This window comes from Phaenicophaeus curvirostris, chromosome 1, assembly GCF_032191515.1.
Source record: "Phaenicophaeus curvirostris isolate KB17595 chromosome 1, BPBGC_Pcur_1.0, whole genome shotgun sequence".
NCBI classification, from domain to species: Eukaryota; Metazoa; Chordata; class Aves; order Cuculiformes; family Cuculidae; genus Phaenicophaeus; species Phaenicophaeus curvirostris.
This window is the reverse complement of record NC_091392.1, coordinates 128183174-128199622: the sequence shown is the minus strand read 5'-3', so window position 1 is coordinate 128199622 and position 16449 is coordinate 128183174. Positions and strand designations below refer to the sequence as shown.

The 16449-nt window shown below is 39.0% G+C and overlaps 1 protein-coding gene across 1 annotated transcript in view; it reads right to left on the bottom strand.

The window, feature by feature from the left end:
• The window catches only part of MAP3K15 (mitogen-activated protein kinase kinase kinase 15), an 83300-nt gene that overhangs the window by 56373 nt on the left and 10478 nt on the right, over positions 1-16449 (bottom strand). Inside the window, exons 2-3 of the mRNA XM_069854485.1 lie at positions 5173-5312; positions 2328-2351 (exon numbers count right to left, since the gene is read on the bottom strand). Coding sequence (XP_069710586.1) covers positions 2328-2351; positions 5173-5312 — 164 coding nt within the window. The remainder of the gene's footprint in view (positions 1-2327; positions 2352-5172; positions 5313-16449) is intronic.

Genomic DNA, 16449 nt, shown 5'->3' with positions numbered 1-16449 from the left:
AGATCTGCAGAATAAGTTGCAAAGGTGAGGGCAGAAAAACCTCAGAGAAAGCTCCTAGCCACAGCAGCCAGCACAGATAGTTTCACTTGTGCTACTGGAAAAATGGCGTGCAATGCCTGGTAGCAACTTCAGTTGTCCCCCTTCCCTTATACACAGTGCAGTTGTGCAGACAGAGCTAAGATGCAGACAGGACTTCTCTTTGTAAGATTAGCAATAGTATTCCTATGGCTACCTGTGGGTTACAGGAAGGCTCAGCAGATCAAGTATCTATCCTCTTTCAAACGTGCATCTAGACCCTAATGAAGAGTACATTTAAGTCCTTTCTGCTATTCCACATCTATAGCAGAGGCATAGCCACACTTTTCAATGAGGAAAAGTGAAAGGAAAATACAAAACCTTGGTACAGGGGTATTGGCTGTTGAACCTAATAGCATTTATTCTGAAATTGTTATGCAATTACATACTTGATTGGACACAGAAAATTCACACCAATCCTGTACCTAATTAACTGGCACATCAACCCTCATTAGCAGTTAACTTCAAACAAGACATTGCCCATCCCATATGGTTGTGAAATATTTAATAAGTAATGAAGCAGTGGCACTGTATTGTGGCAGGGCAAACTGCCTGCCTCTCCTCACAACTCCGTGGATCTGAAAGGAGGGGAAAGCACTTGCCTATTTGAAGTCAACTCCAACTTAGAAACATAAAGTTTTAACCTATTAACTATTTAGCTTGCTAATGTTTGTTGCAATTTTTGATTAACAAACTTATAAAACAATGCAATATGGGATTGCATTTCTCTAATAAAAGAGAATATGAACAACTTCAAATAACACAAAAGGATCAAGAATCCATACTTGGTATTACAATAATTTATTTTTCCCTCGCTGTATTTTACTCACAATTGCTCTCTTACTTTAAGCACTTTAAGAAAGTGGGTTAGGCAATCCCTCCTTTTTAAAGGAAGCATCAGGATCTTAGTTTCAGGATGCCTCCCTGCCCATTTTGCCAGCCACGTGTGTTTACAGGTCTAATACCAGACACTTCTGTAGAAAGCAGATCCATCTTTTCTTCTCTTCCACATGAAGGTAAATACCTCCCTCTGTGGGAGAAAGAATCTGCCAAAAGAAAAGATCGCAGGCTGCTAATCTGCTTGCATTAGGCTGAATTTGCCACAGTCCTCTTCGCCTTTATTCCATCTCTGGAATTACCACCAAATAGCTCAGTCTCAATCCTCTCTCTTGCTCTGGAGGGGAAAACACATGCTTGTGACATTTTGATCATTCACCAGTTGATGGATAGCAGCATTCACAAGAAAATCTGCTTTGTTATGAGGCACCCCTTCGCAGAGCTACAGACCAGTAAGTGCAGGTAAAACTAGTTCAAAGATCACCAACATGGACAGGAAAATGACCTGGGTTTACTCACATGCTCATCTGATCTATCTTTAGCCTACATGCCACTCTGTGACCAAGTACAAACAGCAACTCAAAGTAAAACTTGTGACTAATTAATTCTCTCCTCTAGTTCTATTTTAAATTATTAGCCAACTCAAAGAACATTTTATTATATTCTGCTTTATTAGTCCTGCTCTATATTCTTCTGAAGAAAATAGAAGTATATGGTGAATGTAGGGAAACAGAAAGGAATAAACAGAAGTTTAAGATTTTTGCAGATTCAATAGTCCTCCAAACGGCAGTGTAGAGTGTTTAAGGGATCATCAAAGGAGCACCAATAGGATGTGTAGTATGACAAAATACACAATTGTCTAAGATATCGTGGCATATTGCAACAAGCCTAAAAACACCACTAAATTTTATCTTGGTTCAGGCTCACTTACTTGTTTAGTTTTACTTGCATTAAGGGTAAAAATATTTTTCATTTTGGGAAATAAGTTTTTGCATTCTTAAGTAAAATCTTTTAATTAGTGAGGAAGAGGATAGGTACCTAGTAGCCAAAACTATTTGAGATACAAGACTAAGCCCTATTAAGGCATCACACACAGGTATACTTGCACAAGTGGGTGAAAGTGATAGAGGGAGAATAAGAGTGAATTTCTGAATTTAAATTTTTATATATAAATCTACATATATAACAAACATCTACTGGAATTTTCCCAGAACTTAAAAAGGAACTTCTAAACAAAGTGATTTTTTTTGATCTGGCTTTACTTTGGAAAGGAAGTCAACAAGATTTTCGGAAGTAAAACAGACTTCTTTCAACCATATAAAGCATATATATGATTGGTAGCTCTGTTATTAGAGTTGCTTCAAATGTTGTATCCTCATTTTGTGTTTTAAAATGAATGTAGATTTAATACTTACTGTGTTTTTCTGAGATACCATATCCTGGAAAAAAAAAAGATAATAAAAATGTTGGTTCATTTTTACTAGGAATTATTATTTCAAATAAAAATAACTGATATACATATACATACACACATAGACAGACAGATGGGTTCTTCATAGCATAACCCATATTTCCTGCCACAGTAAATTCCAAGTAAAGGGACAGAACAACATCAAAAAAAGTCTTACTAGTTCAGATTAGGAAAAAAATAGCAATTCAATTAAGAAACCTATTTAAAGAAGTCCTCAGAAGATGAGAAGGTTGTACTTGCCAGTAACTGGAGTTTCTCAGGCTGGGTACTCCGCATACCCAGTCACACTCTGGGCATTTGTGATAAAATAAATAAAACATTAAAAGCTGAAGATTTTCTTTCTCTGAGAGAATATCCTTAAGATACCTAGGCGTACCTGGATGGGCACAGACCATGACATTCCTCCTACAACCTAATTCTTCTCATCTTGAAATCTAAAGATATATATAGAAACTATGAGGCAGATGATAAACTAATGGGCATTTAAACCCAAAGATTTACAGTTTCTGGTAAGTAGCCTCCTCCGCCTTCTAGTGATGGCTTAGATTTCCAATAAACATTGCTCAGTGAAAATAACGAGATCTCCAGGTAAGTCACCCAACAAATGTTAGATATAGAGTAAATTCTAAGCAAAGTTATTGATATAATTTAATTGTATGTGCTCTGACAATCTAGGATGATTCTGCTTGTGTAAATTCACACATAACAGCCCAACATCCTCTTCAACAACCACTGCATAGAAATGATAGTGCCTATGCAGCCTTTTCCTCAAAAACAAACAAAATATTAGGGACCATCTAATAGATTTAGTTCTGCAAATATGACCCTCTTAAAATCTGGATTATATATTCTTTTATATGCTTGGAACTAGGCTGTTCTGTTGAAGCTCAAGAGACAACTCTTGGGAGAATTTCAGTATGACTCCCAAGAAATAAAGCATATAAAGTCAGGCTACCCGAACTTCACAGATCATCCTAGTGGAAGCAATAGCAGTCATGAATACTGCCTTTATAACGCTTAGGCCTTTATAACTCTTAAGAGGCATGCTCAGCAAGCTATATAGAGTAAAGCAATAAATTCCTGAAAGGAAGGGTTAAAAAACCCTGATCAAATTAGTCATAAACCTGAGAATAAAGAAACACCAGCAAATGATCTGAAATACATATGAAGGTATCAAAACCTAAACAGAATTGCTGATTAACTTAAACTCCAAATAGAATACCTCAGAACAAAGATAATGGAAGGCTTAGACATCTGAAATAGCACATATCTGAAAATCAATATGTCTGCCTACCTAATCAATTATCTCCAGTATAGCTTTATTTACTGCAGATAAAGATCTTTCTCAGCAGGGAGAAACAAATTCTGCTGAGAGCTACCCAGCACCTAAGCCATGACTTGTGTCATGAACTGTTCTTCACTTAAAGACCCCAAGTGCAATCCCTACTACTTTCTGAAATATTCCTAAGAAAGGGGTATAAGCCTATTTGTATGGTACCCAACACTGAACTGGGCATAAGAGGTATCAAGGACATCAGGGTAGGACTGAATCAGCACCCTGCCTAAACTACTCTAGCACTTGACCTCTTCTACCCAGTTCCTGCAACTTAAATCAAACTTTCTGATCCCATAGTAAGATACGCCAAGGTCCTACGTAGGGCAAGGAGGTTATGAGACAACTGGGAGATAAGAAAGACATCAGTGACACTGATAAAGTTCCTAGCAGAAGAGACACGAAGGCAGACCAGAAATCTTCTAGCCATAATTATTTATGGCTATATAATTTAACGGTTGGACTCGATGATCCGGTGGGTCTCTTCCAACCTGGTTATTCTGTGATTCTGTGATAATGATGCAGTCATGTGCCAATGTTCCCAAGTCCACAGACTTGTCCTTGAGCTTTACATCCTCAGGGAAAAAAAGCCCCAAAACTGACACTGTAAAGACTTGCAAGTTCTGGCAACAAACAATGTGAAGATCCAGCCCATGGATAGATGCAACCATGGAGGTCATTCAGCACTCCAGTTACGGAGCAGGTGCTGGCATATGTGTTTGCAACAAAGTGCAGAAATCAAAGCCATTCACAAGAGGTCATCACTGGGTAGAGATAAATAGATGTTGGGCCTGTGCTTCCCAAACTTTGGCACACCATTGGGAGAACCAAGTTGATCAGAACGACTGAGTGATGAGCATTAGAGAAAGGTAGAATTGTTCTACTGAAAATCAGAAATGAAAGATCTCTTTGCTGTCAGGTATATTAACAATGCAGGATGAAAAGTCGCATGCCTGTCCACCCAGATTAGCTAGAGGAATGGAAGGCATGCAAGTATGTCTTAGCACATATCTGCACGGATAGCCTCTTCAGCAAAGAGTGGGAGATGGTCCAACTCTGAGTCAGATGGAATGTGAATGCATATGGGGACCTGAGGATAAAAGAAACAGAGGGTAAAAGTCTAAATGCAATCTAAAACAAAGAGAACCTGTACTAAGACAGAAATATCCACAATATATTACTTGCATCCAGAACAGCAATTTCAGGACTTAAAATGTATAACATAGTAACTGAGCAGCAGGCCTATAAAAAGATCTGGCAAGGACATTGTTTCTGCCTTCAAACAGTAATAAAAAGGAGATTCCTGTAGCCTTAGCTATTCAGCACCTAGGAGATACAAACCTCACTTAACAGAAGTGTTTCGATAGAAGAAGTAGGTTGCAATATAGTTCAAGCGTTGTTATTACACAGACTGCAACATTCTAAAATTCAACAGATTTTGAAGTGAGAATCTTACTTTGAGAGACTGAGCAGTGTCAGCATCAGTGTCATGGTAGAGTATAACATTATTAGCCATGTCAAAGCTTTCACGCACACCAAGGTGGTAGAACAGTGATGGTTGCTTGGAAATATCACTCATGTCCACAACTGCAACATCTGAAATGAGAGAGAGAGGGAGAGAAGTGCTAAAAGAATAATTATCTTAAAACCAGTTTTATTCTTAGACAGGATTTAAAATACATCCTGAAATTACACATACATTTGGACATATAAAATCAACATATTCAAAGAAGAATCACTTTCTCTTGGTACAAGTAAATGATAACATTCATACAAAGAACCTACTCAGGAAACTATCACAGTGTTACAGTAACTGGGAAGCAGAGTTTAGGAATTCTGCATAAAATCACTGTATCTGGAATACCCTGAGTGAAGCAGCAGTTCTGTATTTGCTCTCTGAGCTGGGCCTGACAGCCTGAACACCCAACAGGATGGAAGGTTCCAAACTTGCATGTGGAACCTCTAATAATGTAGCAGAAAATTAGGGAAAATTGCAAGACCATGTTTATCCGAAGAAGCTGGGGTATGAAGAACAGGAAATTCCTTAACAGTAGAAAAAGGAATTAGTGTGAAAGTTGACTCTTAAGAGCTACAGGCAAGAAGTTCAATATGGGGGTTTGCAGGAATGAAAGGATTCAATACAAGTAGCCACAGTAAGACTTCCTCTGCTCTTGAATAGTATTCCAGTCAGAAAGGGAAGTAAAAATTTGACATCTGTGGAAGATGACCTATACAGAGGTCTAAGGAGAAATATCCCATATTATGCAGGAAAGCTGAAATACAGGCAAAAGACTCCGAGTTCATCATTTGGTTTTCATATAAGCCTGAAGGCCAATACAGAGAGAAGTATCTGGACGACACTTAATGCTGAGTGTTTTTCCTTGATTTTTATAACCTCTATGCTTCCTAAGAAAATTTTATTTTAAACTTTTTAAAGGCCTGTATCTATACATCTGTCTACTATCACCACTATGGGATAGATGGATGAACTTAAATTCAAAGTATTCATAAGACTAGACACAGAGGAGTCTGAGGTTCAAAACAGGTTCCAGAAGTTCTGTGCAACTGGGCAGTAAATCTTACCTCTCTGAAGGGGTAACAGACAGTGTCTGTACCTACAGGGAATGAGTACGAGTTGCTAAAAACTAAGAAATCTAAAAGCAAATCTGATTTATAAGATCCAAAACCAGCAACCAGTTTACCAGGGCTTCATTAAGGTGACTCATTACAGGAATCAATCTTAGTAGGTAAGACCTTGGAAAAGCCTGCAATGAGCGTACATTCCAATACAATTCCATCAGGCTATGCTAATACACCCCACTGTGGTCAGCCAGACAGTCTGGTTACTAACAAATGCATTGTTAAAATGCAAGGAACATTTTGAATCTGCCTTAAAATCAAAATATCAGCATTCAAGAGAAAAACAAAGAAACAACAAACCAAACAAACGTCACAAAAATCCAAACATTTTCCCTTACCCCCTCAAAAACCAAAACTCCAACATAAAATCATGAGAAAATTCCCGTATTCCTGTGGAACCTCACATCCTGCAACATCTACTGATGATTTTTGCTGTTCCTGTTTAGCCAGCTCACTACAAAATTCTTACTGTATGGCACACTATAGGGTCACATAAACCAAACAGACTTAAAGTAGTAAATCCCAAAATCCCACCTCTACACACATGTCCAAATCTAGATTATTTCAATACAAAATCATTTTGGAAAACATAAATTATCTACAAAACAAAAGTTAAGACAAACTAACAAGCAGCCCTAGAATCAAGTATCATCTAAGAAGAAAAACCCCCAACACATTATGGTTAAGAACTTGAACCGTTTTTAGCGGATGTGTAAACTGTTTTTTTTGTGGAACTAGAGTGCTGTGAAATCAAAATCACCATCCTGGTAAGAGAATTTAAACAATGGGTTCACATAGCACACAGTTACTGCATTTTACAATACAATGTGTGCGCTGATCCATAACAGGGTTTATTGAAACAAGGCTATACACAGTTCATTGCTACATATAGTAGTCTGCAACTGAAATTTGTCTGCTACTGAGTGCTACTAGGTAACAATGTAAGCAGCATCACAAACACATTAAATGGATCTAAGAACAGAAGTAAGCATCTGCATTAAAAAAGGTAATTATCCATCACTTAAATATTCATTCACACCGATAACAGAGATGCATGAAAATAAGTTTTTCTTGTTTATTCACACCTCATGCACACAGGATTGAATAAGGTAAAGCAAAATAAATATAAAACAAATTGAAGACTAGCAGAGGAGATAATGACAGTATCACGAAAACATGCATGCAAGTGAAAAGCAGTCCTAGGAATATAATTGAATGGATCCAATCAGATCATGAGAATCAAGGGATGGCATAGAAGCAAGTGACAGCAGACAGAAGCAGAGCATCAGAAGTGCCAGAGATGTGGACTAGAGCAGTGATGACAGGCTGCATTCCCAGGGTGCTCTCCAAGCCTCCCTCCAGCAGGAGCAAGGAGGAAAGAGATCTGCTTACAAATCAGATTTACTAATACGCTAATGAACACCCCTTGAGTCCAGTGAACCCAGAAAATGCACGCAAATTTCTATGGAGAACAGGTCATTACCAAACAACGCGTATGAAGGAAACAGACCCCTAAAATGTTTCCAGTGTACTCAGTGCTGAGAGTACGATGCTCAGTGTCATTGATCACTGGGTCTAAGCACACGATCCAATACTACTGTTTCCAGGGTTACACCCCTCTTTTTGGTGAAGGTAGTTCTGTGAATCACTCAGTGAACAACGCCGATATGTGACACAACCAATATTTCCATTTCAGTTGTCCTTTATTTTTTATTATTTATGCTAAAATCTTTCCTCTACAATTCTAACACAGACACAGAGCCCTGTACTTCAACCACATATTTAGTATGGCTGATAAGAGATAATAACTCCCTTAAACTTCCTGCAATACATAAAAAAAAAAATACCACAACACTAGTATCTGCTTCTTAAAGCTTGATTTATGAATAGAAGCATAAGTCACTTCATCCTCAACTCCGATCTTCCATACCAGGAGAGCCTGTTCAGCCAAATTCACTTCTGGGCTCCCCTTTCAAATTTAAGTTCAATTTCCTCCATTACAGAAAAGTGTGAAGCGAGCGCTAATGCCAACTCTGATCAAACCTTTTAATGAATGAGGAATTTTATGTGATAATGATTCATATCAGTTTAAAAGACCAATGGATATGGTTTCCCACGTTCAGAAGGAAAGAGAGCACGGAAAGGCACAGCCCCTCTGTAAAGACTTCCAAGGAAGTCCAAATATCTTCACAGTGTAACCACCAGAAGGTGTGGAAAGGTAGGGTGCTTAATGTTGCACATGACAAATTTTGGATGACTTTGGGATAGAACATTTAAACTCACTGCTTTATTTCTACAGCAACAACTCATATTCAAAAGAACACGCCCATAAAAATGCACCCTTCCTCATTTCTTAAGCATAAGAGATCTTTTCAAATCTCTTTGCTCTCTCGTAGATGTACATGAAACTACTGCCATCCTGAAAATAGTTATCTTTTATCACAATCCCAAACACTTATTATTTGGTTGTAGTTCATTTGTCTCAGCATTTGTTTCCATTTTAAAACAATTTCACTATGTTTACATTTTACAGTGCATTAAGGTAATTAATATTACCTGTACAATCTTGATTAGGTCTCTGCATTGTTACAGCAGATGGTGCATAAATAATTTCTCATACTGTATTTTACATCTTTTAACATTACTCTGTTTTAAGAGACCAGACAGGGTCAAAAATAAATACCTGTAACAACTGAAATTAATTTTAGAAATCATTTCCACTGTCAACATCTGTGATGTTATTATAAGTCTCATAATGCATCAAGTTTTATTAAAATCTCACTTCTCTAAAATCACACTATTCCTTAAGAATCTGTTTATTTTTTACAAATACAAATAGTTTGTTCCAATTGTGACCACACAGTAAAATACAAGAATACAACTAGAAGTTGCCCTAGAAGATAGAAGAGTCATGAGATATAAACGTGAAACTTTTTCCTAGATTTAGGAATTCCTGATTAAAAAAGGAAGTATTTCAACTCAGCCTCTTTGAGCTTGCAATATTATACCATGAACTTTGTTAACTTCACTCATTTGTTATAGAGCTAGAATTGGTCACAAATTAATAAAACAACCAGACAATAATAATTTCTGCTGCAATATAGACTTGTATATAATATAATCACATTAAATAGCAACTCAAAAAACATTACATATATTTCAGAGCAGGTTTAACTTCTTGTAGATTAAAACCAAATGTTGCATTTTTGTATAAATAACAGAATTAACTGTAATGGTTTAGAAATTACTTACAAAGGACTTTTAAGAAGGAAGATTGTTTATATAAGCTGCAATCAACTTTTGCACAAGAATTCAGTTGTAGGTGGAGTTTGACTACAAGATCCAGCCTACTTCCTACTTCAGAAAAGAAAACAAAAGCATGCACACTGGAGGTGTGAAAGTTTTTGATACAGCAAGGGCACTTCCTTTCCATAGGTGAAAGGAATTAAGAACTCAAAGGACAGAAAAATTAAGAATAAAAGTACGTATGAATCATAGAATCACCAGGTTGGAAAATATCTCTTGGATCAATGAGTCCAACCATTCCTGTCTGCCACTAAACCATGTCCCTGAGCAAGTCTACTCGTCTTTTAAATACCTCCAGGGAAGGTGACTCAACCACCTCCCTGGGAAGCCTGTTCCAGTGACCAATGACCCTTTCTGTGAAGAATTTTTTCCTAATGTCCAGCCTAAACCTCCCCTGGCGGAGCTTGAGGTCACTGCCCCCTGTCACTTGGGAGAAGAGGCCAGCACCCTCCTCTCCACAACCTCCTTTCAGGTAGCTGCAGAGAGCAATGAGGTCTCCCCTCAGCCTCCTCTTCTCCAGGCTAAACAACCCCAGCTCCCTCAGCCGCTCCTCGTAAGACTTGTTCTCCAGCCCCTTCACCAGCTTCGTTGCTCTTCTCTGGACTCGTTCCAGAGCCTCAACATCCTTCTTGTGGTGAGGGGCCCAGAACTGAACACAGTATTCGAGGAGCAGTCTCACCAGTGCTCAGTACGAGGGCAGAACAACCTCCCTGGACCTGCTGGCCACGCCGTTTCTGATACAAGCCAAGATGCCATTGGCCTTCTTGGCCACCTGGGCACACTGCTGGCTCACGTTCAGTCGCTGTCAACCAACACCCCCAGGTCCCTCTCCTCCAGGCAGCTTTCTAGACAGACTTCTCCTAGTCTGTAGCACTGCACAGGGTTGTTGTGCCCCAAGTGCAGGACCCGGCATTTGGCCTCATTGAACCTCATGCCACTGGACTCAGCCCAGCGGTCCAGCCTGTTCAGATCCCTTTGCAGAGCCTCCCGACCCTCCAGCAGATCCACACTTCCTCCCAGCTTAGTGTTGTCTGCAAACTTGCTAAGGGTGCACTCAATGCCTTCATCCAGGTCATTGATAAAGATGTTGAACAGGGCTGGACCCAGCACTGAGCCCTGGGGGGCACCACTTGTCACTGGCCTCCAGCTGGATTTCACACCATTTACCACCACTCTCTGGGCCCAGCCGTCCAACCTGTTTTCCATCCAAGAAGAGTGTGCACCGTTCCAGGCCAGTGGCAGCCAGTTTCCTAAGCAGAATGCTGTGAGGAACTGTGTCAAAGGCTTTACTGACGTCCAAGAAGACTATATCCACAGCTTTTCCCTTATCCAGTAAGCAGGTCACCTTGCCATAGAAGGCAATCAGGTTAGTTTGGCAGGACCTGCCTTTCACGATTCCTTACAGCTTTTATTTTTTTGTTCACATGTAGTAAGCTCTGAAAAAAAAAAAACAAAAATATCTGGGGGTTTTATTAATCACATCAATCTCAAATGGGAGAAAGAAAATAACTTTAATATTGGCCAAATAATTTTTAATTCACTTGTTTTTTTTACACGATAATTATCTTGGGAAGACAATAGAGCACATTAGATTCAGATTCTGCTGTATTATCCATCCACATCCACTGTGATTATAAAAGGAAGCAAAATCTAAATTAAAATATCTCACTTTTGACAGCTCTAGTGGATTTGTTAAGTGTTTCAGGAATTCTGAAAACCTGGGCATCAAATGGCAAAAATTCTGAAATGTGCTTGTCCATTGTTTGTTTGCTCAGGACGACAAAAGGCAATTTCCGGCATGTGTTGTTTTACAGAAAACAGAGCAACACCTCTAATTTCTGCTCTTGGACTAAGTTTGTCATTTGCCTTTTACTTGGCTATGACTTTAATCTTACCATTATTTGCCACAGGTTTTATGTTACAAAATGATCTGTTGGTAAGAAAAGCACACACACCCTAAAATATATCAGTTCTGCTTCTCTCACCTAGCATAACGGAAGGTGAAGAAAAAAAAGCCTAAAAGCTGGGGACCTTATAAAAGCCAACATTATCAGAACAGCAAATACAAGGGGGAACGTCAGACCTTTCTTTTACATTTCTTCCTTCCTGTGTGTCAAATCTTGCTCTGGAAAGCAGTTTCACATCCTTCCCCATGAAGTCATTCTGCTCTGTGAATGTGAATACTGTGAGTGCTGAAGAAGTAATTTTAACTATGTATTAGCTGAGCATTCTTGGCTAAGGAAAGTCAGCTGTTAAATAACTTTCCTAAAAGGACCAGGCGCATCCAGAGCCTTGCTGTTGCTAGGAAACTGCAAAACTTTAATTTTCAGATAAGCCCTTCCGCTATATGGCAGCATTACTAACTGCAACAATTAGGATGATTGCTTTGCTCCACTTAACACAAACATGCTAAAACTGGCAGTGTCCCACCTCCAGAGACAAATCTGGGAACGGCTGTGTCAAGCAAAGTGGTCCAACTGGCACTTAACAGGCTGCATCCAGCTGACCTACTGCCTCTGCCTGGAAAGCGTGTGCATCCATATAGAGGAGGAGGGAGGAAAAGAGTTGACATTCAAGTCTGTTTCTAACCACAGCATTTGGGTGTATGCTAGACAGTCCTTTCAAGTGACCCAGCAAGGCAACTCCTCCTTCCTCCACATCTAAAACATTTGGAGCATTTAAATTTAAGCCTCTCAGCTCCCAGTGCTGAAATACAGCAGTTTTTAAACTACCAGAATGGTCAGAACTTACCAACCAAAGCTGTAACCTGGATTACACTCTAAAAGTGGAGATAAGGAAGCTGGTACAATTGTTTCCCATGCATAGATCACAAAAGTGCTGGGAGAACCTCCAGCAGCTTGAAACAGCACGAGTGCTTTTTGAATATCTATTCCAGGTGGTGAAAAGTCCAAAGAAGCAGCCATCAGAATAATCCAGCGTGGGAGAAACAGAGGCACAGGTAGTTTGAGTGAGACCAGTAATGAGTGCAACCAGCACAGCAACACGTACACAGAGCCTGAAAGTATTTTAATGCAGGTAAGGAATACAAACCCCATATTTATTTTCAATATTTCCTGTGGTCTTGTTTGTGAGATCAATTCTCACCTGTAACCTTTAGTTCTTTTGATCTCAAATATCAGCCTTTGAAACAACATTTGAAAATTTTAGTCTTACGCTATCTTAGTAACCTATGACATTACAACATCCACCAGCAACTCCCATCCAGCAAAACTGACCCTCAGGATACAGTGAAAACCAGACAAGCATTCATGGACAGCACAGACTAGACTGAGGGGCCAATGCTCATCTCTGGCTTTCATAATTCTCTACGAGTATCTGTTTCATACAATTAACTCCACATCAGGGTTACATTCAGACCCAAACATTACGGCCACTAATCATGCTAGCACGGTGGTATTACTTTACAGTTGCACTCAGATATCGTATCTTTCATCTGTCCTCTGGTACACGGAACACATTAAAAATAGAACTAGAACATATTTTTCGTGCTCCAGTGGCAACTCAGGAGAACCTAGCATCTGAAAGTATTGCTTCTCTAAACTATGACAAATATTTGTGTCATATTTATAATTGACACATATTACTTAATATCAAAATAACCATCTGTTCAAAAATTTAAATCACCCAAGAAACTGCACTTTAGTTAAAGGAACAGAACAAATTACATCATGTGAGCAACACTGACAGTTTCAGAGGTTGATCTGTAACTCAAGTTCTCATTTAACTTTATGTTTAAAGGGTTCTTTATTCATTAGCTACATCATCTGAAGCTTTCAATTCTTTCTGCTGCAATCATACTAGGAACTCTTTTTGTTAAATGAGAGCAAGGATTCTTCTAAAACCCTCAGATACAAAAAGCAAAAGCTTTAAGAAACAGTTTAGATGTTTCTTAAATGTAATTAAATTTGCAGTAAAACTAAGCTTCAAGCAAGGCAAGGCACTACACTAAAATAAGAACACAGTTCTACTGATCCAGAAAAGCAAAAATTGTGTCCAGAGCATGTGTGTGCTTATTATTTCTTTAATTAATCTTTAAAGAGAGTCTCTCAGACTCTGCCAAAACAGAATACAACCAGCATCCACAAGAAGTGGCTTGGGAAGAAAAGTAATGCAGTTAACACAATACATAGAGCATCCAAACTTAAAATATATTTCTAATGCTTTTGTTAAAGTATGAAGGAGAAAAATATTGTATGATTGGAACAGTGAAACACCTGAGAATAACCTGTCATTCAGAAGAGAGCAGAAAACTACTATTTTTTTGTACAGTTGGCAGTTTAGGAAAAGAAGGAAACAAAGAACTAATTCCTCAAAGAACTTTTGCAATATTGAATTGCAGAAGTTAGGAAATATATAATTCACTGTAAACAGTGTATGCCTAAGCTTAGAATCTGCTTAATGTTTACCATAACAAAGCTTTGCTTTTAGTCCTTTTTAACTTTTTCAGTCTTTGCTTCAGGTTGATGGGTTTGGGGTTTTTTCTTTATAAAAGATTTAATTAAAAACAATCCAGTCATTTCGGACACTGTATTGGAGAACTTATTTTTCTGAGCAATGTTAAACATCCTCTCATGCCAAACTAAGAAGACTTTCAAGGACCAAATCAGAAACGTGTCAGACGAGTTAGGCTGTCTGGAAGTACTCGTTAGCCTCATGAAATGCCACTCATTCTAAGATTTCAGAAATTAGTTGGTCGGAGTCACAAGGGAAATGTCTGGTCTCAGATGAGCCAGTCCTCACTCACTTCATTGTTAATGCAGAGAGAGGAAACAACTTTAAGAACACCACTCATCTGATCTGTCAGAAATTTGCTTTAGGATGAGTTTAACTACAGAGCCCTGAAGTGCCAATTTCTCTCCACCAATTCTGAAAAGAGTCAAAGCCAACTGCAGACACCCTCACTGAAGGCGTTCAATGTTATGAACCCTCTCCATAGAGCCTAACAGCTCTGCTTTGAAGAACTTCATTAACCATCAAGGCATTTCAGCCAAGAATGACATCATCTCATCAGGTATTTCTCTGCAGATATTTCCACCAGCTGACTAGTGAATTGGTGGTCCATGGAGAAGGACTACAGCTCTTTCTCATCAGTACTATTCCCACAGTTACTCTGCCTCTCTGCCTGTGAGAAAGAAAAGGAGGAATTGTCATAAGTGAAGCTCTCAGACCCAAAGGATTCTCTGAAACACCTAACTATTGCTCGAGCTTTCCAGAAACTGGGAGCTCATTTTGTGAATCCCAGTTTATGACATTGTTTGTCTTGGCATCAAAGAAATGTGATTATACAACTATCTGGAGGACCATTCTTCAAGACGTGTTTCTGCATGTACTATCTCAGCCCAGAGCCCTTTCTTCTGCTCATATAATCTGATTGTTTAGTTACATTGGAACACGGGCTGTAATCTCCTTTAATTTGAAGTTTACATTTGAATTAAATTCTCAGCAAAATTACCTTCAAGCTAAATATAAGCATTACATTTTCTTGTAGGCCAATGAAATTCATACTGACTACTAATAGATTTAAAGCGCGGGGCGGGGGTGCATCTTTCATACCATAACTCCAAAGGTCTTGGGAGCAACATAGTCTCAGGTCTAAGGGAGCTAATTCACAGGGGTGTGAGAGACCACAGTTACAAAAAAGAGCATATACACAACCCCCATCACTGGAAACTCACCCTTTTGCATAGTCACTCTTCCTTGAGGAAAGATAGTAAAAGTTTACCCACTCTGGGACCACAAAGCCACAGATTTTTAGTTACCAATCACATTCATATCAGATGCATCCTGCCCAGGTCTGCAAATGGCTAATAAATTATTTCTCAATGTTTTGACGTGCATAAGAGACCAATATTCATGCCACTTCTTTGTAAAATTATAGCCTCTAAGCTCCTGGGTTAGAAACTGAAAGAGACCTTATCACTTGGATCTCAGCCATTTGAGCAATTTCATGGCCCAGGCAGAAGAATGCTTATGCCCATCTGCAAATCCTACCTCTTTTCCATGACCCAGGGTCTCTGTCTCCCTCTTGTCACATGCTATCCTCCCCATACTGCTCAATTGTATTAACTTGATAACTTCTGCCTGACGTAGTGCTAGCACAGCAGCTGATAGAAGCTGGAATGGAGTAGGGACTATGGATGTCACCATCCCTCTGTACTTGGCTCTGGTGAGGCCACACCTTGAATAGCGTGTTCAGTTCTGGGCCCCTCACTACAAGAAGGACATTGAGCTGCTGGAGCATGTCCAGAGAAGGGCAACAAAGCTGGTGAAAGGGCTGGAGAACAAGTCTTATTAGGAGTGGCTGAGGAAACTGGGGCTGTCTAGCTTTGAGAAAACTTACCACTCTCTAAAACTACGAGAAAAGAGGTTGTAGTGAGGTAGATGTTGGTCCCATCTCCCAAGTGACATGATGAGAAAAAATGGCCTCACACTGCACCAGGGGAGGTTTGTATAATCGTCTTTCTTGAGTGCAAAACCAAAGTATTTATATGTACAGCAGCTGCTATTTAAACCTGGTAAGCACACATCCAACAGAATTAAAAAGGGGGGGGGGGGAAGACAAATTAAAGCAATTTGCTATTGCAGGTTGACATCCATCATTCAACCATTTATAGTGTAAAAAGTACCAATTACTAACCACTGCAAGTTTCAGGTAAAAAATCCTTCCTTTAAAAAGCCAATATATAGCATAAAATGCTCTATGCTCACTGCCTAATTATTGTTAAATTGTACTGAAGAATCTTAACATTCTAAGAACATTTTTCAA